The sequence below is a fragment of the Electrophorus electricus genome, chromosome 18, assembly GCF_041902795.1.
Source record: "Electrophorus electricus isolate QZ-2024a chromosome 18, ASM4190279v1, whole genome shotgun sequence".
Lineage (NCBI taxonomy): Eukaryota > Metazoa > Chordata > Actinopteri > Gymnotiformes > Gymnotidae > Electrophorus > Electrophorus electricus.
Window position 1 is genome coordinate 8,335,410 of NC_137514.1, and position 23,281 is coordinate 8,358,690.

The 23,281-nt window shown below is 43.1% G+C and overlaps 1 protein-coding gene across 2 annotated transcripts; it reads right to left on the reverse strand.

Annotated features, from left to right (window-relative positions):
• Window positions 1–3,758: 3,758 nt before the first annotated feature.
• pudp (pseudouridine 5'-phosphatase) lies at window positions 3,759–18,273 on the reverse strand. 2 transcript variants are annotated; one of them, XR_014118283.1, is made up of 5 exons: window positions 18,116–18,273; window positions 17,681–17,899; window positions 15,143–15,372; window positions 11,494–11,591; window positions 4,295–4,430 (listed from the first exon to the last, which is right to left on the reverse strand). XR_014118283.1 is itself a non-coding variant. In XM_027008728.3 (4 exons), the coding sequence occupies exons 1-4, from the start codon at window positions 18,168–18,170 to the stop codon at window positions 4,254–4,256; spliced, it is 681 nt and encodes a 226-aa protein (XP_026864529.1). In that variant the 5' UTR covers window positions 18,171–18,273; the 3' UTR covers window positions 3,759–4,253. The 2 variants fall into 2 exon arrangements, 1 of the variants encoding a protein (XP_026864529.1); XM_027008728.3 differs by lacking the exon at window positions 11,494–11,591 and having other exon boundaries at window positions 3,759–4,430.
• Window positions 18,274–23,281: the final 5,008 nt, after the last annotated feature.

Consider the following 23,281-nt stretch of genomic DNA (forward strand, 5'->3'; position numbering starts at 1 on the left):
AGAGTGAGCGTACATGGCATTCTGAGTTCAACCTATGAACCACACACTTTTGTTCCCTTTTCTGGAAAGCCCAACAGCAACTGTGCTCTGCGCACAGGCAAGATGCTCTCCGCACGATGTTCAAAGTCCATAAAAGGCGGGCTCATTCTCCGTAAACGGAGGGCTCGTTCTCCCTGAAGTGCCCACCCACTGCTTAGGCAACACAGCACTTTTTTATGGCCCAAAATAAATGCCTGTTAATTGTTCTGGGTCTCAAAAGCTACCACCCACTCGAGAGCCAAACCCTCCATACATTATTTAGTGATTCCTCTGGCAGGACAGAATGCTTTCATGGTGGCCTGGAAGTCCATGGCCCATACTGGAGTTTCAGAGCTGCACATTTCATAAGGCTTCATCACTACTAAGCTCAATGTCCTTTGCAAAGAAAAGCTGAAAAAAAGGTCAGGTGTTTACAACATGAGAAGCATTTAGCTTTATTTCAAGCTCAAGGACAGTCAAGCCAAATTACTGAATAACAGTGAATTTGCTTTATGTCCCAAGATCATTAGAAATATATAAGCAGAACAGTTTCAGAACAGTTTCTAATTACTATAAGATGTAATAGATCGAACAGTATTTTATATTATTCAGCATCCATAGCACAATAAAGTTATGACGCCTCATCACTGGTGTGTGTGTGTGTGCAGCAACATTGGTGCTCCTACTATTGCTCCTCTATTTACTGTTTATCCTCTATTCTCCATGTAATCTTTCATTTGTAGGCTCCCACAAGCCTTTATAAAAGAATTTTTTCTTTCCTATCAAGTTTGTACTGAATAGGTCATTCAGCAAGGTCGTGTCAGATGCTGCACAGACCATTCTCCTCTCCGACACAAAACAAATAAAAAGACAGAACATCTCAGCTCAGGACTCTGTCCTTATCTCACCTCTTCACTTTGGAGTCTCAGCACACCGGGGTCTGGAGACGATACGACGGGACATCCCGCGGCGTCAGACGGACAGCCGCGTGACGGGAAAGTCGCTCCCGTCGGATCGTGGCGGTCCCGCATGTGCGCCCCCCCCCACCCCTCCACCCCGCCGGCTGCGTCCCGGAGATAGGCGGCGCAGTTTCTAAAAACACGACGCCCTTTGTTTCCTTCTGTCTTTTGTTATTATCGTTTTCTTTCTTTTCGCTCTTCCTGGGATCTTTCCGCTGCAGGTTGTTTGTTTCAGAGGCTCTATGTTCCAACGCCACTCACATTGTCTCTGTACATTCTTCTCACATTTCAATGGCTTTTTGTCTGTTTATTCCTATTGCAAATGAAGCACTAGGTGAAGGCAGGCTCATTTACATATTTAGTTGGCTGATTTCAAGAATACAAAAATGGCTGGCTGCTTTTCTTTGATGGTACAACTGGGCCTCTACCAAACAATGCCAGTGAAACCGATTCTTTGGGGTGTTACATGAACCAACACATACACACGTCCCAATGTGATGTCTAATCAGTCAAGCAGTACTGACCAGCTCAGCGAGACCAGAAGTATATTACCACTGTTTTAGAAATCACTGCCCTTTTTCCTCAGAGTCCTGTGATAATCTCTACACAAAGACGCTGATTACATATTCCCAAACAGCCAAGGCTCCTTTATTCTTTATTCCACACCGAGCTCTAATGACACATTAAAAGTCAGCGTCGGAGAATGGCTTTGCTTAAAACCCGGAGGGCCGTCATCGTTATCAGATGAGCTGCTTTCTTGTTGAGCCGTGGTGGCGGAGCGTAAGAAAAGGGCTTTTATGTTGGAAATCAGGTCGCCCATACCAAGAGACCTTGCATACTCTATGTCTGTTAAGGGGGCCAGTTTTTCCAAGGCCTGATAAAATCCCGGCAGAGAAGACTGACATAGAGGATGAATTGTGTTCCCTCGGATTCTGTTTGCCTATCTGGGTTCTGCCTGAATAAGGAGAATGTTTGTGTGTGTGTGTGTGTGTGTGTGAGCGTGCTGTCCTCACTGACTTCTTATTGCTGCTATTTTCTAAACCTCTTTGCACCCCCAACACCACCCCCCCCACACACACACACACTCCTGTTCTTGCCCTCCTGCCCCATCTTTTTCTCAGCCCATCAGTTTTCGCCCACGACATTTCTGCACTGCTCCTGCTCCTCTCTCAGCTGCTGTCCTTCCATCCTTCTGTGGTCTAATACCTCGTTTACTCTCGAATCCCCTGCTCCCACCCCACATCATCTTCAGGAAGCTCACCCAACTCAGCTCTCTGTCAACCGCCATACTTTTAAGGCACTCTTTCTTCCACTCTCCACACCACATTCAATTTATCTTCACCTCTTACACATCTTTCTCGCTCCCTCTCCCTCTCTCACATTGTCTCTTCCCTCAGTCGTCTGCTGCCCTCTTTTTCAACCCCCCCACGCTCCCCAAAGACCTGCCCGCTGGAATTGCCAGTGGCGTTCAGGTGGTCTGGAGGATGCAGCTAGGCTACAAATGGGCTGCCCTTCCTGACCAATCGAAAAGGTCCGATGCCGCATCTCATTACCAGTGCCAAGTTGGGCCCAGCCACTCCAGAGCTCTGTCAGGTTTCACAGTGTGGATGGAGCCCATGGGCTGACCAGGGGGCAAATTCACCTCACCACTCTCTCTAGGCCAGTACATAAGCAACACATTTCTGTTATTAATTGCACACACATTATTGGATCTCTGCAATCCAACATAAAGCTTTAATACTGGTCTTCTGATTTTTTTTTTAATGCAATTAGTTTGATGAGTTTTGTGTTTGAAAATAAAAATATTAATACATACAGTACAGAGTAGGCCGTGCGATGCGATTGTGATTTTCAGATGAGAAGTGCCTACATACACCAAGGTGTATGAGACATTAGTCACTAATAGCATGGTGTTAGCGCAGGTGTTACTTTCGCTAAAAAAGCCAGCAATCGAAAAAGTGCGACATTAATTTGCACGTTTCTAAATTAAAGAGAAAAAAGGACAAGAAAGAGGATGAGGATGTGAGATCTTCATTGTGTTGTTTTAGGGGCTCACCCACGCTTGGGCTTCGGTTCATACCACCTGCTAGGCTCCCTTCTCTTCGTCTCATATAAACACACACACACACACACACACACACACACACACACACACACACACACACACACACACACACACACACACACACACACACACACACACACACACACACACACACACACCACTTTGTGTAACAAGTGTTGTTTATTCAGTAACACATATTTATTGTTCATACCAGCTCATTGCAGTGCTCAAGCATAAACGGATAACTCCCCACACCTTAACCTTACACCTACCCCTCATCCACCCAGCCTCACCTTCACCTTTACCCCCTTAAGGATGAAAGGCCCAGAGCCGACACAGAGATGGGAATGAGAACACCGTTGGAAATCTGCCTCGTCACCGAGGGCTTTCATGAAGAGAAAAGCTTCGAGGTTGAGCTTGCCGCCGCATCGGGCGGGACCGAGGGGAGAGGAGCAGGCACGGCACTAACCCTGGCACAGAGCAGGTGCGCTTGGCTAAGAGCTGAAAGATGCCTGCCTTCCCAGATCCCTTATTACTCGATTACTTTGCATGGTTCAATCTTCAAAATGTCTTCGCCTTTTTAATAAGCCTCTCTGGGTGTCTGTGTGGTGGTCGTGGTAAAAGTGAAAGGTAGTATACTGAAATCTGCAGGTCTCAAAACTAGGACTGCTACATTGTCATATACAGGGGGAGAAGAGACTAAATGGGCAGAAATGTGAAGTTTCAAAAAGTTAAATCAAAGTCTTTATTAAAATCTCCCAGGATTCACAAATTTACACAGCATTTGGACAATACATCATCATTCTGTTAAATATAGAAATAAATCATTACTGCGACTAATTGGATAATGTGGAAAAAAGAACAAACAACAACCGTCAGTGTGGATTAATGGCTTGACTGGGCCTAATTGAGCAGCAGAATCAAAATGAGCTTGGTTGCTGTTCATGCCATCAGCAGTGAGGGTATAACGGGTGTGCTGAGAGGTTGAGCCTTTTGATTGCACCAACAAGATTAAGTCAGTATTCAATCAAATTACCTGCAAAGCATCATAACACCGACCCGCCATGCTTGTCTTGTCCCCTGATTCCAGGAGGGGACTGACTGGAAAAAAAGGACTGTGTGACTGAACATTTTAACAACGCTATGCATTCTTTCGATTAAACGCCTAACGTGGAAATAATCTTGGACCAAGTAAGGCAGAAAGAAGGAGTCTAATCGTAGGCTGGGAGCCCAAAAATCTCAGGCCTGAAGTCCTCCATGCTCTCCAGTACCAGCGTGGCCTCCTGGGTGAGGCCTCGGTCCAGGTTCTGGTCCGGGATCATGACCACCTGCATGCCGGCGGCCCGGCCCGCCCCGACCCCGTTGGGAGCATCCTCAAACACCAGGCACTGTGGAAGAAAGAACCGTGACATGTGACAGACAGACAACACGTCCACCATGGACTGCACTGCTGTGGTGTGTCAGGAACCCAATCCAGTTCCAAGCCGTGCACCGTCCAGGAAATAGATGGAATTACCTAGCAGAGTTTTAGATACCCCACTAAGAAGTAAGAAGTAAAAGATTAAAGTAAATTAAAATAAAGGTTAGGACACCTGAAGGATGTAAGTGAAGGTGTGTCAAGAGCAGCAAAGTTATGGCAGATAAACTTTGGAACTATATAAAATCGTGAGAAGTTTCTACATTCATAATATCGACCTTCAGTAAAAGCAGCTCTTGAAAAGACTGCAGGAGCTAGTCCCTGTATGAAAGCTGAGCGCTTATGTTGAACCTGACCACGTCATCTGAATCAAGCCTCAGTGTTCATCCATGACCACTTCCTGTTTCTTGCTCTCACACTCCTCGCGTAAACGGGTTCCAAGCAAGGGCTTCAGGCAGGGCTCCTCTACAACCAGTCACCACTCAGCTAACATTTCCAAAGCCCAGCTGTGCATGGTCAATATCTGATTCAGGGTGTAATTTATGTAGCCCCATGACTAGTGAAACCGATACGCACTCCTCACTGGACACCGCACACAAAATTTGACCAAAAGATTTTTAATTTTTTATTTCATACGGAGGGATTTTAATGACTACTGGCACATGAAAGAAAGGAGTAAACCGTTGGCCAAAGAGCATCGGGAACTGCGCTCGCATTCCACCTGCTCCTCTTGCCGTAAGCAAAAGAACAAAACCCTACTTGACTTCTCTGTGAATGGACTTAATTGACTTGCGTGATGTCCCTTAGCCTGTTGCATGGTGGAGAACACACACACACACACACACACACACACACACACACACACACACACACACACACACACACACACACACACACACACACACACACACACACAAAGACCAGCGGAAACGTTGGGCACTTCAGAGTGGAAGGCTTAGCCAAGTCCCTTGCGTCGAGGGCCACAATTAAAAACCGCAATTAAGCAAAAGAGCCCCGTAAATGACCCCTAATCAGAGAGTCTTGCATTGAGAGAGCGGAAGCTTCGGGGGAGCAGAACACAAAAGCATAGAGTAGAATAGCAGCTACATCGCCATCAGCCGGGAGGGAGGGGGTGCGGGGGAGGGGGGGGCATCTCTCTTGTCGGATTAGCGAAGGTCTGGTACACCTCACGCCAGAGACAGACGGTAATTACTCATTCCTGCTGCATGAGGCAGTCGCTGAATGCCTGTCAATCACACTGGCAGCCGAGAAGGCAAAAGACAGGGAAGTTCATGTGAAGGCCACTAATTGAGAGTCACTTGGCCCTTTGAGAGGTGCCTCACCCCAAGCCAGGGCTTCAGAGATAACTGGGACCATCATTACAGCTTTAACAACCAAAGCTTCAATAATAGGATTGGTCAACAGTGAATTCTTAAAAGTTCTTAAATATTATTATTAAAGTTAAATAATCATATATGATGAAGTGGTCCATAGCATGACATGGAGAACTGCTAACCAGATAAAAAACTGCAACAAAACCTGCTTCTCGTACTTAAAATGCTTAAAACACTCAGGCGAACCGTAGTCCAATGATTGACCGATGAAGCCTTTCTGAAAAGCCTGTTTATGCTGGGTCATGTTCACCAGGCTGTCTGCTGCTGCATGTACTGAGCTACAACTTTCCTGAAACACCTCTGAAACTCGCGAGGAAGGATTTCCTACCTTTATCTGTGTGTGCACATCCAAAAGCACATGGGCGATTATTCGGTGACAGTGAGTAACATGAGTGGGCAGACAGACACAGTTTGCATTGCTGCATCACGCTGACGCTACTGAGCAGAAGTAAAAAAAAAAATAAAAATAATTTTTACATTTTTTTTGATGGAGTGTGTACACATGCGTGTGGGGGGGTTGCAGAGCACCCGATCAGTTGCAAACAAACACTCCTACAGTTTCTTTTCCAGTGTGATTACACAGGCTGACGCTACTGAGGAAAAACTCAATTTGTCATTAAGGACAGATTTTTAGAACGCATTATGGAAATTGAGTACCAATTCCTGTCAGAGCCAGAAGCCATTTAAAGGACAATTCACAGAAAGTTCTAGAAGTCAAACATAATTGCTGTACTGGGTAGATCGTGGGCTGCAATCTAACCATGTAAAACCACTAGAGGTAAAAGGCAAGTTGAAGCAAGTTTGTAAGGAGATGAGACAGCTTCCACTGACAAAGGTTTGACAAAGTCGAAGGACAAAGTCAAAGAGACAGCAACACAGAGTGTAGTGTTTCTTTCAAAATCTCCCAATACAACAATGAATAAAATCTCTCTGGATGCAAAGTTGCCATCACCAGATGATGCATTGTGTTCACTTGCCATTTACGTTCAGGCCAAATGCTTGGAAACCAGTACAGAGGATGACTATTATAATAAGCAGTTTGACACACTTCGAGGCTGACATTTAGCACTTGATCTGGGCATGACCAGACTCCACCCACCCACCCACACACACCCACACCCACCCACACCCACACACACACACACACACACAACGCTTAACATGCACCGCTGACGTGACCTGACACATCAGAGCCCATCTGTGGACCAGCACTCTGGGAAAATGTCATGAGCCAGATGACCGCAGCACAGTCCCATAACTTGTACCATGATCACACCGCACCGGCAAAATCCTACGCGTGTGCGCTTATGTGCGCGTGCATGTGCATGCTCGCAAGCACACGTTCTCGCATATGAACGCACAATCACAAAAACACACAGTGAAGCTCTACACACGTGTGCAGGACCATGAAAAAGCCCGAGCAGTGAGGGAGCTCTGACAGGCAGAGGCAAAATCTCATTAAAATTACCTATTCCTGTCAGAGCAAGCCAGGGAAGACAAGCCTAAGAAACATGGCACAAACCCTAATATAGAGCACTGTATAATGTAGCCCTGGGGGATGGATACACACGCACGCATGCATACATATGCACACACACATGCACATACGTGCATACACACACACTTAATAAATGCATCAGAACTCTGCTTAAGATGTTAAAAATTATATCCATCAGTCAAATTAATATAAATAGCGTCTGACACTGAGGACAATCACAGGGTCTGCCACACCTCGCTGTACTGTTAATTACTTCCTGGAACAGCGCGCTGCCCAAATAAGACACAGCTAAGAGCAGAACCACAGGAGGAAGGGTCACTTGTATAACTTTGCCAGGAACACGCTCGCTCGCTGACACGCAAATACCACACAGGAAATGTTTAGGTGGCTGCAGAAATGATGTGCTGGGAAGCACAGGGACGCTCCTGGCTGTTACACTCCCACTGCTCACAAAACAGAGCCAATCAGGACAAGGGGAAAAATAAACACACAAATGTAAAGTGGGCGGACCTTGTGTGTGTGACATGCATATATGTGTCTGTTTATATGGTATACTGGTATGCTCAGTATATGTCTGTTGCTGCCTGTGTGTGTGTGTGCGTGTGCGTGTGTGTGCCCATGGGGAGGGTTGTTAAAGCTATTCTCAAGACAATGACAGATTGCAGGCTACATCTTTCTAACAATCAGTAAGGCTAAGGGCAGTGGGGAGTGGTTTATTATCAGAACTATTGCAACAATGGGGAGAGCGAAAGAGAGAGAGAGAGAGAGAGAGAGGAATAAGCTTCCAACTTTTCACACAGACCATTTTATTTAGGCTGTGACACATGAGATGATGGCCATCATCATGGGCAGATATTTCATTTCACTCTTGAAGACAAAAAAAACCTCAGAAAACTCTCAAGAGTAATTCCTGAAGGGGATCCCAGACGTGTTGCCAAAAGTACTGCTATATGAATGTACATGGGGTAAGTTCATCTAAAACATTTTAGCATTACCATCACCATCGTTAAAAGATAAAAGTGTTTTGGTATGAAAACCAAGTATCCTTGATCAGAAATACACATACAGCATTTGTAACATTCCTTGAAAAGTCCTTGTATGCACGCGTGCACCTCCTGCCTCACTAGACATGCATTAGGAGAAACAGCTGCCCTGTACCAATATGACAGCCACAGTAACACACAAGACTCAGCCGCGAGGTAATGGCGCGAACAACATGCAGTCTGGTTACTGTGTTCAACTCCATAGTAGGAGTAAAGAAAAATGTCTGACACAAGTCAACCTTTGCAAAGCAGCTACTTACTGGAGGTCAGCCACCACTGACACGCTTCCTAGCGCCACAGGCACTCGTACCAAGCGCCAATGTGGGGGGGGGGGGGTCGTTGTTCAGGGATAGTGGACAGTGGATCAAGCCGCTTTGAGGCATATGAAGGGGAGGATGCAATCTTTTGAAACGTAAAAATGAATTTTGCATCCATAGCACAGGTTCTTTCAATGCACATTATAGTATTTAAAAATCTATAGTTCTGTATAAAATGCTATATTAAGGGGGACAACGCTCTAACCCCCCCCCCCCCCCCCCCCCCGGAACGTCTGTGATTGGCCATTGTGCAGTAACACAGTGAGCTCAGAAGCTAAATGAGGTCCAAACTAATCTCTGTTCATCATAGCTTCAATCTCTTTCTCTAAGGGCCATCTCCAGCAGATCTGGGGAAATCAACCAGAAGCCTGGTCAAGGGAAGACCAGCCATTCAGGCTGAAGCAGAGAGAACAGGCAGATTGACAGGTGGAGGTGAAGGGGATCCATTTTCCCTGGATTGCCATCCAGACACAGACGCAATCTTACACGGACGGGCTTAAATCGGCCTTGAGTCTCCAAAGAGGAGAATGGGCCGGCCAATACATTATGGCTAGGTAAAGAAACGATTTATCAAGTGGCAGTGCAAATTCGACAGACATGGATCATAGCTTATGGGTTGGTTGCAGTGCAGAACAGTGGTGCCTTAGCTACATGGGCTCTAAATAAATCCAATATGTCTCCAACATGGAACAGGCTCTAGAACGGTCCATGAACAAGACAGCTCATTCGGCTGAACAACTGGCATCTCTGCCTTTCTTAACAATCCGAAGAATTCTCACATTTTCAGAGTGTTCAGAGAAATTCGGTCATCTGTTGTCACCCTTCTATGCTGCTCCATGTTAGATAAAGAACCAAAAAGTGGATTTTAAAGAAGTCATCTTTAAAAGTACTCAAAAAGTTTAATAAAAAGGAGGAGTAAAAAAAAGAAGAAAAAAAAAACAAGCATTTGGCATACGGGTTCTGTCATTTGATGATAAATTTGACTTAATCCTTAATTTCATATCTCATTTCCCAGTGCCCGCATGGCCTTTCCCCAGATGGGGTTAGGAGAATGATCAATACCGCAGAGCTCCTCAATAAAGTTGTGGACACACACACACACACACACACAAATTCTGCAGCCCACATACTTTTCAAGGTTTCAAATTTAACAGCTCTCTCTATAAAGACTCCCCACTCAGAGCTGGTGGTTTGATAAAGTGCTCAATGGGGATTTGAGCTGTAAAGTTAAAAAAATTAAAATCCCTATACTGAGACTGCGCCACTGCACAAACAAGCACACATGCACATGTACACGCGCGAGCACGCACATGAACTTCTGACCCAATACTATATCTGAAAGACTGAGCCACACTGTAGAAAGCATCAGAATCTGATCGGACAAACTGCAGACCAGTCAGCAATCAAACTACTTCAGTTTCTTGTTCCTTGGTCCAACTCCACAGTAATTTCGTGCTTCGATGCAATAAAGCAAACTAAAGGCAAATACCCCGTTTGTTTGATTTGATTTTTTAAAAAGCAAAAATAGTAATCACCAGCAGGTGCCATTATATTTTACAATGTTTTTAGAATTCAGTCAAGCAAAACATTCGGAAAGTTTGTAAATTCTGTATTCTTCGCATTTGAGAGCAGAATCTAAAGAACCAGTGCATTCTTTTATAAACCAAATTAGCGCATGATATTAAGTGTTTCCTAAACTTTAAGATAAACTCAAAGTAAGCAAGTTAATCCAAGTTTCAAACTTCTCTCAGAATTGGTAAAACTGGCTGGATCTCTTTGGCAATTAGCTCTTAACAGACCAGAAACACAGGTTAACTTTACCTCCTATTCTCAAAGGTGGAGTTACTCTATGAACTCCACTATAGGCTATCAGCAGCCCAACCACAATCAAGTCACAAAGCCTGCAGATATTGAGAGACTCTGCTTCCAAATCAGTAATGACAAAAAATGTCACCTGACGGATGGGCACCGTGCTGCTCGTTAATCAAAGAAAAGAGACATGGGCTACTACATGGGCTATGTCTCGCTCTCTCAACCGTTCCACATTACTGTACTGCCATTATGACAGATGGTGGCGGAATGTGCTTCCCCGTCGTTACGAGCGACAGCAGTGGAATGTGGCTCCCCTCCGCGTCCGAGGCACTGGCTCGTGCTCTCCGTCTCATCTCGTCGATCCGAGGCCGAGCCCACCCCTCCTGTAAGGGGCCGGCTCCCTCTGGGGTGTTACGGGCCGGCTCTGAAGAGTGAAGAGTGCCCCGTTCCTCTCGGCGTTTCCTAGCCTGGGGTGTGAATGGAGACAGATGATGGGGCATCCCTTCATTACTCACCTGTGTGCGGCTGCTCCTGTGCCTCAGGATACAGGCTGCTTGGTATTCTCCACCAGAAGCCCCTGCTCACACTTCCTCTGCATAGAACAATTGGAGCCCGCACTTTCTGCTCTTGGTACAAGTGCTGATGTTTCTAATACAAAACTGGCAGCTTTAGGGCACACACTAAGGCTGGTTCCAGATCTGGTTAAACCCCCCCCCCCCAAAAAAAAAAAAAAACGTTCCGAAGAAAAGCACGACGAAAGGTGTTTTTTCTGAGCGCGAAAGCCGTTCACCAACCCTGTCCAAGACATGTAATAGTGAGAGATGAAATTTTGATCTGAAGCACTTTTGAAGCACAAGTTCCTACATGTATTATTGAACCTGTGTAGCCAAGGGCCACGTCAGAACACACTCCTATTCCATCACAAAAAAGGAGATACGTGACTTGGAAATGATATACATGTGGGTTTCACCTTCTAGAACTTCAGAAGCACTTTGCTTGCTTGCACAGCTGATGAAGGACCTCTATTCAAAACATCCTTTTTCCTCTCAGGAAACCTGGTGTAATATACTGCAGTTTAACACACACACACACACACACACACACACACACACACACACACACACACACACACACACACACACACACACACACACCTCTTTAGGTGAGCCTGTTGGGGCAATATTTATTTCAACTGAATTTCAATTAGAGAGATTTATTTCAGCTTTAATTCACCATACCTGAATTCCATTGGGTCAAAAGTTTACATACACAAAGTTGCCTCTCTAAAGATTCTGGAAAATTCAGGACGTTGATATGACTTTTAGGGGTTTCTGATTGGCAAACTGTCTGATTGCCAAACTTTCATAATTAAGAGTTAACGGGGATTTCACATTAAGAGCCAATGATATCAATGGAAAATGCAAATAACTTCGACAAGGCCTGAGAAGAAAAACTGCAGACCTCCACACATCCAGCTCCTCTTCATGAGCAATTTCCAAAACAACTGAAGGTACTACAAGCATCTGTACAAATAACTGTACACATACATAAAAATCTTGGAACTACACAGACACTGCACATTCAGGCAGGAAGCAAAAAATAACTAGGGCTGAATGAACTTTGGTCCAAAAGGTTAAAGTGAATCCTAACAGAACCACAAAGGAACTGGTGAAGGCATCAGGTACCAATGTATCTACATCCACAAAGAAAGCCCTACATCACAGTGACTGGAAAGGCTGTTGCAAAAGGATTATAAAAAAAAAAAACACGACACTGAAGTGTTAATGTCTGATTATATGGTCAAGGGAAATTCAACAGGCTACACCAATTGTTGTTTTATCCGTGTTTGAATTTTAAATGAACAGCATGGTGAAATCCTCTAGGCCGTGGAGGACCTTTTGTGGTCAGTTGTGTGGGACGCAAGCTGCTTAAGTTGGGAACCTCTGCCATGGAAAGTTTGTGGACTGTATTATAAAATCACATTCAAGCAAAGAGTTCCACAAACCTGAGCAAGTAGGAGTAACAGAGTAAGCATTTCTGTCAGAAGGAAGGGACAAAGAAAGGTATCGAGAGTAGCTGCTGGAAGGTGATTTGAAATCAATGTCACCAAATACTAATGAAGTGCAAACTTTTGACCCACTGAAACTCTGATATAACAAATAAATCTGAAATAAACCTGTCTCTTTGCTATGATTTTGAAACTATAACGCAAATTAAGTACAGACCTTAACTGGTTTAACAAAGGAAACGCATGGTAATGTGACATGGGAAGTTGCGCGTTGAAAAAGTTAATGTTTTTAACTTATATGAATATATATTTTCCTTGTACTATAATTCAGAATTTCATAATTAGGGCCAGGGAAACCTATACTGGACTAGTGGTCTATGAAAAACAGCCAAGTAGTTGCTCTGGTACCAAATTCACTGGCTTACTTTAGAAAAAGAAAGCAAGCAACCCCTTTAGAGTGCATCTCACTTTCAGCAGGAAGCATCTTTACCTCTGTACCTGAAGCTAGGTAATATTTCAAAGCAGAGCTGGCATAAATAATTAAATGACTTTATGCCGAGGTTTAAGCCCTTCAAGAAGAGCTAGTAGTATGGCATCAGGTGTAAACTTGTCCTGTCCAAACTTTAATAGATCAAAACAACAGCACTTGACAGAAAAAAAAAAAGAAGCTTCACATAAAAGAAAGGCAACCATAAAATGCACACAAATTATAGCAAAAGAGGAACTTCTAAATGGCAAAAACAGACTGGGGAACAAAGAATTCATTTTTATCTATTCTCCAATATAACCAGAGGGTACGCGAATCAGCAGAAAAATAAAATAAATGTGAATTAGTTAACTGGATTATCATTTTAAAATTTCACATTAATCGCTAGCTAATAGAAGCAGTAAGCTGATAGATCGTGTTTATGGCAAGGGGAGAGAGAGAGAGCGAGCGAGACTCCTGCATAGTGCTAGCTAGTGATCCCTGGGCCCTGATAAATAATGGTAAAGAATTCACTGAGCAATGGGAAAGCAGCGGAGCAGCACTAGCTCCAGCCAGCCAGCGCAGGAGTCGTGATTAGTGCTCGTGCACGCCTGCTCGTGCACGCCTGCCTTCTATGTCTCTCTGCCGCTTCAATTCCACTTGTCATCGTTCGTCAGTTGTGAGTGCAAACAAGACCCTCACCGCATCCCCCCGCACCCCCAATCCCACCGGCGTTTCTCAGGAACTGAGGTGCTGATGTAAAAGGAAGGAAACACTACACGTCTGCTGGAGTTGCCCACCCCATAACGTGGATGAAGAAATGTTTCATGAACACCAAGAATTCCTGAATCTCAGCAGAAAGTGTTCCGATGTTCTGATTACTACTGCATCCCACTGGAAGCTTCTAATGCACGCTACCCACCCAATGCCACACAGCGACACACAGACTACTTTTAAAGAAGAAATCCCATATCCTTCCCTGTCCCTCTCTCACGCATCTTTCCTCTGAATACCTTTTTTCTTTTATTCTCTCCCTTACTCACCTACCTGTACCCTCACCATTTCGCTTTGTTTCTTCTCCTCTCGCTCTCTGTCTGTCCAAGCATCCGTGTCGCGTGGAGACGCAGGCAAGTGACACAGTGTCATCTGTTTTTCCTCTGAACAACTCTCCCCCTCGCTCACTCTTTCACTCTGTCTCTCCTTACCACTTTCATATCTCGTTGGGAGGAGCACCACTCTTTATCGCACTATTCAACACCTGGCTGGCTGCCTTCCTTCCTAGATTTTTCCGGAAGTTTCAGTCACGAGCAAGGACGGTTCACCAATATCGAAACCACCATCAGGCTCTGGAGTAGTTTAAAGGAAATGAGAGTCCAGGTGGTTAGCCAAACCATCAAAACCCAGGTGCTGGCAGACATTACGTTCCCCACTGATCTCAAACCAATTTCTGATACATCACACAGTCTGAGACAAGAATCTGTTAAAGGCAACTGGTGCTAGAATAGTGAAACGGTGTGGTATGGCTTCTGTGTATTACTACAATGTCATTAGTATAAACAAAGCAGAGGCAGTGTTGGAATAACACCACTGTTTCTCTCCATCTCTCTTCTCGTTTCACATTTTTAACAGGGTTTTACAGCGTTGTAAGCTGAACTGCGCGTCTAGAAAATCCACATCCACAGATGGCTCTTTCCTGTCAGGCTTTCTCTGTGTGTTTCATACAAGGCAATTAAACAGGGAAATAAGTGGCTTTGAGAGGAACAGAGCCGTGGCATTCCTACGGATTCTTCAGCAGCTCCCCACGCATCGTCCTGAATTAAACACCCCTCACTCGCTCTTGTTTGAACACTTCCACCCGCATGGCAACGGAGAAACCAAGGACGCATGAGAGCTCTTCCCCAAACTCTGCCATGCTCCTAAGTTTGGACATGGGGATGTCATGTAAGTTTTTTCTTTCCACTTTTTAAATGTACTTCACCCATCACGATAAGGATTTCTTAATCACTGGAGTGAAGACAAAACTGGTACACATATTCACCTGAGCAGATGAAAACAGGAAAACAGGAATAGAATAGAATAGAATAGAATAGAATAGAATAGAATATTTCTTTTTTGCAACCTTGATGGAGGTCATGACTTTCATACCTGTTCCGGGTTAGCTGGGGAGTTAAATCTGCTGGCACAAACCAGGAAGACGTCTGGGTCAGGTTTGCCGTTCTTCACTTCTGGGTCGTCTCCAGTGACAACATGACTGAAGAGGCTGAAGAACTCTTTGTGGTTACTCGTCTTCAACTGAAAGGTCAACCCGGCTGAGCTGGTAGCCACGGCGATGGGAATGTTGTGCTTATGGAGATGGGTGACGAGCTTCTCCACTCCTGAGGATGGGAAACAGAATGACTGTTAGAACAGAGTCTGTTCGAAAAGAGGCTGTTAGAATGGAGACTGTTACAACTGAGCCAAGGGACCTAACAGATGGCACACAGTTCAATTTACACTTCGCTTTGAACCGTCACTAATTAACAGAGCTCCTTGACTCCAAATCTTATTACGCTGAACTCTGGTCAAGATGGCTTGTTTTTAAAAGCCAAAATTTTAGACAGCTGTTACCTCATCACAAGAGACACACTCTTTGTTCTGTGCAATTCCTGTTTGATGAATAAGGGTAAAATTAGCTTATGCAAACCACATGAAAAGGTCAGAATGGTTGCTCATGCTCAGGAACCACACTGGGTCATGCAGTATGTTGCAAAATGTTAGTTAAGAGGCAATTAAGAAACCAATGGCAGCAGACCAAACAACTGCTGTGACCTTTATTTCAGCAAGCATTCTGATCCAGCTAATTTCACTTTCATTCATCATCTCTAAAGGTTTTTTTCACCTTCAGTGTAACAGAGTTGAAAAAAAAAAAGAGATATGCATCTCCACTTGCAAACAGATTTTTCTTAACCCATGTTATCTGGTATATGCAGTAGCAGCATTTTTAAGTTATAATGAAAGGTTTGTTGGTCATTGTGCAGAATTACACCGATGTACTGTAATTGGTATGTGAAAATAATTTAATTGTATAGAATTGAACAAAAAACAAAAAAACATGCTTATTACAGATGCCTCGCGGTTCCTAGGCTACCACTCTATCTTTTTCTTTTGTGCTAGCAGGAGATGGAAAGCTACTGTCTATACTACAACTGCTACTCTCACAATGGTTTTATAGATTTTTTATCAGGTACATGCGCTTTTGTTACAATTTATATATAAAATATTTCAGACAGCAGAAACCTGAGGAGGATGAAAATGAGGAAAAGCAGGGACCATCATGGGAGGAAAACCCCCTGCACAGTATGTACCATCAGCAGATAGTGGAAGTGGCTGATATGGAGAAATCCTACCAATGGCTGGAAAAGGCTCAACTGAAAAACAGCCCAGAGGCCCTAATCATGGCAGCACAGGAAAAGGCGCTGAACACGAGATCTGTAGAGGCTGGGATATATCAAACCATGCAGGATCCCAGATGCAAGCTGTGCAAAGATGCCCCTGAGACAATCCAGCACATAGCAGCGGGTTGCAAAATGGTAGCAGGCAGGGCATACATGGAACACCATAACCAAGTGGCTGGCAGTGTACAGAAACATCTGTGCTGAGTACAGGCTGCTAGTTCCAAGGTCTATGTGGAAGACACCCCCAAAGGTGGTAGAATACAACCGTGCTAAATCCTGTGGGACTTCCAGATACAGACGGACAAGATGGTAATGGCTAAACAACTGGTCATAGTAGTGGAGGACAAGTAGCAGAAGATGGCCGTAGTGATAGATTTGGCAATCCCGAGTGATAGCAACATCAGGAAAAAGAAACGCAAGAAGCTCGAGAAATACCAAGGGCTGAAGGAAGAGCTAGAAAAGACGTGGAGGGTGAAGGCAACTGTGGTTCCTGTGGTAATCGGAGCACTAGGGGCTGTGAACCCCCAAACTGGGAGAATAGTTCCAACAGATCCCAGGAACAACACCTGAGGTCTCATTCCAGAGTGCTGTCCTGGGAACAGTTACGATACTATGCAGGACTCTCAAGTTCCCAGGCCTCTGATGGAGGACACAAGCTTGAAGCGAAAACACAAATCAGAGGGCAAGTGGAGAATGATATATATGAGATACAGAGAAAGAATAATGCTAATGCAATGCCAGTGCAGGAGTTGAAGCTATCTACTGTCTGTACTACTAAATTCTCACAGTGGTTTCATACAATTTTTTTTTCTTTTATCAGACCTTCGAATAAATGATTCTTGGGGTAATCTCAAACTGAAGTATCATGATTTCTGAAACTGACATCACAGAATTAAACAGCTAGAGCAGATACAGCAATAACACCCTGATAACAAAGTTGTGTAAAAATCAGGAGATAGCTAACAAAGAACAAATCAGGAAAAAACCTAACAGTACTAGTTTGGGGTTGTTGTTGTTGTTTGTTTGTTTATTGATGTTACTGTTGTTGTGTATGGTAGATAGATAAACAAAATGTCCTCCAACAAAGAAAAACCCTCCTAGTATTGGTTTGAGGTGCTTGTTGCTGCTGCTGTCTTGTTTTTGTTATGCATCGGTTTGTTTGTTTTGTTGCTGCTGATGTTGTACATGGTAAATAGATATACAAAACGTGCAAAAATGTTCCCCAACAAATAACACTACTTGACGTTACCTGGCATCAGGGAAGCAGACGGGAAAATGCGCTCCTGTATTTTTCTACTGTCCTCCAAGAGCTTCTCGGGAGTCATGGGTAAGTCAAGAGAGTCCCGAATGACTCTAGCCGCATCCAGCGCCTTCTTTCCCATCACTGAAGACTTCACTTCCCATGTATATGTCTTACCGAACCGGTCACAAATCTCCTGGAAGGAAACGGTGTACAGCCTCTCGGTATCTGCACAGAAAGCTAAACAGGTTAGCTAGCCAGTTCAGTCAAGGAGTGTGCTAAGGCGGAACCATTTACCTAACCTATGGATTTCAACATCCATACAACCGTCTCACGTTTAAAATGAGTTCTGGAGAAAACTAGCTTAGCTGTTAGCTGTGCTAGATGGCTATCGCTGGTATTTGCAAGAAGGGTGCGCAAAATCACAGGGACACCTTCACCCACCTAATAATAACCCGTCCATGTCGAAAAGCACGTGTGTGACCGGCTTGTAACTCATTTTCCTGAGAGGTTAGCCAGCTGTGCTTTTTGTATCTCAGCGTGGTCTGCTGTATGTGTAAAGTTCAAGAGAATCTAGCCCGTGTAATCGATAGTATTGTGGTGGACAATCAAAATACTCAACTATGCTTTAAGTTGTAATATGTAATCAATATGTAACTTAGTCGTATTATAAATACCAAACTCTACCAATTCATTTATAGAACGATTATAAATATTCCCGGCACGTTTTTACTAGCAAAGAAGACTCATCTCTTTGAAAAGTATTAAAGAGGCACCTGGAAGAAGACTTTATAGTTGTGCCACTTGACCTGTCTTGTTAAGTGACTAGCTGTATTCTACAGCGCTCTACGCTAATGTAGCTTTTATTCAAGGTTTCAGCACTGACATTTGACAATTGGTTCTGGCAGTGTTGGTTCTGGCAAGGTTACTCTTGGGCAATAACATATATAACTGTATATATACAGTAAAGATGTTAACATATATATATATATACAGTAAAGATGTTAACTCTGAGCAACTTATCGTCCAACATTTACGCAGGGGGATTGTGGGAAATGAAGTTCTTTGTTATATTTTTTTTGACGTGGCAGCAGAATGGCTCAGAGTAACCTGGGCTACACTCAGTCAAACAAGTAAATGAATGTAATTACATTTTTGGTTAAAAACTATTTAGTGTGTGAAAGACTATACTATGTGTTTATTTATGTCAGTTTTTTTCAGATCACAGAAATGTTTTTTGCCTTTGTTTTAGTCTCCTTTAATCATTTTTGTGCGGGCATTTATGTGGTATGAAATCAAGCAGTAAAAGTGGCGAATTATTTCTCATCACAATTGTTAAGTCATTTTTAGCTTTTGTTTGTAGCATTTGTGGGGGTGGTAATTATTAGTGATAAGATCGTTCAGAAATAATGGTGGCGCTACTGCATTCAGTGATCTAATGCAATAATTAAATACACAAACAGTGCACTGTGCAAATGAGTGGGATTCAACATCAACCTAACAACCTAATCATTCATGTTAATCATTTCCCAGCATTAACAGCCCAATGTAATCAGCTTCTTTTAAATCATAATCAGCTACTTAATCCATTCAGGCCATTAAAGTGTATTTCACTTCCAATGTAGAACAATAACAAATGGTTTTCCATTTATAATGAAGAAACTAGTTTTGAATTGGGCTGATTCACTAGCCAGATACAGAAGCTTGTGATGTAGGTCTGCTCCGAAACTGTATGGCAGATGCTCTGATTGCATTGCACAAACCTCCTGGCCTCTCACTCCTCCCCTAACCCATATCCACAGGATGTGCCACAACCCACACAGGGGAAGGCGTTTGCAGATCCGCCAACAAACCCGCAAGCCCAGTTCTCTCCTTGAGATCGCGCTTTTGCTGGGTAATTGGGAGCTCAGTGTAAGCGGACTGTGCCTCGTTAATGGGGGGTGGGGGTGGGGGTGGGGGCGTGTATGGGGAATGGTGTTGGAAGGGGGAAGAGATCTTGGAGCATCTAATGAGGCTATGGATTCCACATCTAATTGGGTGGGGCTGAAACAGAAAGGCTCAGATGCAGAGTCCCATCTATAGGTGTGCTAGGAAAAGAGAGAAGAGGATGGAAATGTTCGAAATAACATGATTGGTTTTTGGGGTTTTTTTACTTTGTAACTTTAGAATTTTAGAAACCATTTAAGACTGCATATCAGGCAGAACTAGATCTGTAGAGTGTACTAAGTCTTAATATTCACTGCTGTTGAATATTCTCTCTCTCTCTCTCTCTCGCTCTCGCTCTCTGTGTAGAACTAGGTGTAAATAACACCTTACACTCAAGGGACACACCCCTTGGGTCCAAGTTCACATTTTATTCCTCCCTGTTCTAACTACATACCATTCATATTGCTTTCAATTTAGTTTCTGCATAATGTAGTTACAGAATAATAAGCCTTAACATCTAAATGATAAGCCGGGAGTTTAAGAGATTAAAAGAGTCAAAGTTATGAATTTTAAAGTCAGTTCAGTTCATGAAATTTTTGCCATGTAATAAGGCAAAGAAAAAGTATTTCCTATTTGCAAGCATATTTTTGTAGGGTACAAACACTGTAAAGCAGGTTGACCTTTTCCATTGCCATAAGGTATTATGTAGCCATCAGTCTTTGAGCAAATAAATAGATAATATGTATACACTCACTGGCAACTTTAGGTACACTTTGGTAGCATCAGGATAAACCTTTTTTGCCTTCAGAAATGCCTTTATTTTTCATGGCATAGATTCATCAAGGTTCTGGGAATGTTCCTCAGAGATTTTGTTCCATATTGACATGGTATCTGAGTACAGTGAACTCATTGTCATGTTCAGAAAACCAGTTTGAGATGATTTGAGCTTTGTAACGTGATGTTCCATGCTGTCATGTTGTACTATCCCTACGTCCCTACGTACTATCCCTGTGTCAAATTCGGACCCTGTTATGTTGTAGTAGAAATCGAGACTCATCAGCCCTCAGTGAGGCCAAATTTCTGTTGTCCAATTTTGTTGAGCACATGTAAGTTGTCGCCTCAGATGCCTGTGCGTATTGAGCTGATAAAAAAGCAACAGTAACTCAAATAACCACTCATTACAACCGGTTATGCAGAAGAGCACCTCTGAATTCACAAAACATTGAAGCAGATGGGCTACAGCAGCAGCAGTTCACACTGGGTTCCACTCCTGTCAGTTAAACTAGTCTGGTCATTCTAAACTGACCTCTGGGATCAACAAGACATTTTCACCCAGAGAACTGCCGCTCAATGGATATTTTTTCTTTTTTTCAGAGATGCATATAAGTAAAAATCCCAGTAGATCAGTAGTTTCTGTAATACTCAGACCTGCCCATCTTGCATCAACAACCATGTGGCCACATTCAAAGTCACTTAAATCATCTTTCCCCAGTATGATGCTCGGTTTGAACTTCAGTGGGTCACCTTGACCATGTCTACATGCCTAAATGCATTGAGTTGCTGCCATGTCATTGGCTGATTAGATATTTGTATTAAGTTATTTTTGTGGAGACGCACAACAAAAAAACAAAAACATTTCAATAACACCCTTTATTACAAACATGATTGCTGCATATACAGTGTATTGACATGTTGCCACACTGCATTAAAAGCCTTCACTTGATGTGTTTGATTGATTAGATATCATTTTAATATGGGATTGCAAGCCTGTCTGGGAAGCAAAGAGTTAACATCAGCATGATGGTATGGAAGCATCAGAATGGTAGCTAAATATAGATTAAATTAATGTGGCTCAATGAAAAGAGTAACACATCAACACCTGCGGGAGTCTGAAAGCAACGCAGGTGTATTTGTGTGTGTGTGAGTGAGCGAGAGAGAGAGATTGAGAGAGAGAGATTAGAAAGAAAGAGAGACTAATACCTTCACATGTGAGACTGTCAAAAGCATAAAGCTGTGATTTATTCTGTCTTTAAAATACAGCTAATAAGAAGTAGAGCTTGGGAAGCTCTACCCCGATTGGTGGGTATGAATCCAAGTGATTTTCCAAGCAAACAAGTTTATAAGAACTTTGAAACATCCACATAATACCAGGTAAACTACACAATGGTGATATGTACCTGTTTAAGAGTACATATGTAAATTAATTTAGTCACCATTAGAGTCACAGGGCCTGATTATCTAAACCTATTCAGAAGTATTGTGCAAACCAAGATGCAGCCAAAGGGGGACTCAGAGCTTTCTCATGGATCAGTCTTAGATTGCTGGCATATCATTTTTGTATTTGAGCCATACAGTACTTTCCCAGGTCCTGGACCACCTAGTCCTGGTCTTTCAGTGGAAACTGTGCAGTGGTATTCCTTCCCCATCCACATCTAGTCTTCGTCTGGGCCCCAGGAAGGTGTACTTTGCAGCTACTTCTTTGTCACCTAACCTATTTGTTCTGGATTTCCGATTGGATAGAGACAGGTGAGGCGAGTGTGTTTGTGTGTTTTGATGCACACAGCACAAGTAGCACAAGATAGACTAATCTGAGACCAGTTCTGGCTGTTTTTCATACAGAGGGTCAAAGAAGAATTGTTAAGTAATTATCAAAGAAACCGCTAACGTGGCTAACAGTGAAGGAAGGCTAACAATGAGCTGCATAGCATGGGCTCATTCTCATAATGCTAACTGGCCCCATTAACTTCCCGCTTTTAGCAGCGTTTCTATGTTTGGGGTAAAGGGCACGATTAAGGTAGGAATTTGGGGAAGGCTCCTGTTGTGCCCTATGTTAACCTAAAAGTGCCATTTCAAGCCAAAGCTCTATGAGAAACAGCATGTATAAATATCTTTAATTAAGATAAATTGACATTAGAAGAATGTGTGTTTGATGTCAGGGCACAGTTAGGCTTTTGTGTGCTTACTTTAAATGTCAAAGTCAATGTATGTGCTTGCAATAGCTCTTTGTAGGGATTAATTATAGGCTTGTCCTATAACAAACAGATAAATCTCTATTCGCTCTGCTGGGCTGGATTAGAATTAGCATAGCAGGCTAATTTACTCAGATTTCAAACAGGCTTCTAATACTGACCTTGATCAGTGTACAATCCATATTAAGCATGTCACACTGATTATTAATACTTTTTTAGCATAAATGACTAAATTGGTATTAACAGTCAATGGCATTACTACAAGGAGGTATCTGATTGCTGTCAAACTAAGATTAGTCATTCTTGACTAAAGTCAGTCTTGCAAAGTAAAGTGGCCAAGAAGATACCTACTGGTGGTGTTCAAATAAGAAAATCCAAGACGTTATGATAGTTATTGTGATTTTCTTGGTGTTTGAAAATGCATCTGTGCATCAATAATGTCCTCTAACTGTTGCCATAGGCCTACTTCTACACAAAGCAAATCATATTGTCACAATCCAGTCAATTTAAAAACTGTTACATCACTGATGAATAACAATTGATTTAGGGAAAACATGGTACTTTGCTATCTACAAGGTGAACTGACCTACCATGAAATATTCATAATGTATTCATTATGGCTTATCTTAAAACAAACTCTTTTCAGTAACACCAGTCCCCTTTTGCAAACGGAAGGAAATTAACATCTGAACTATTTACATTATGCAAATCAGCT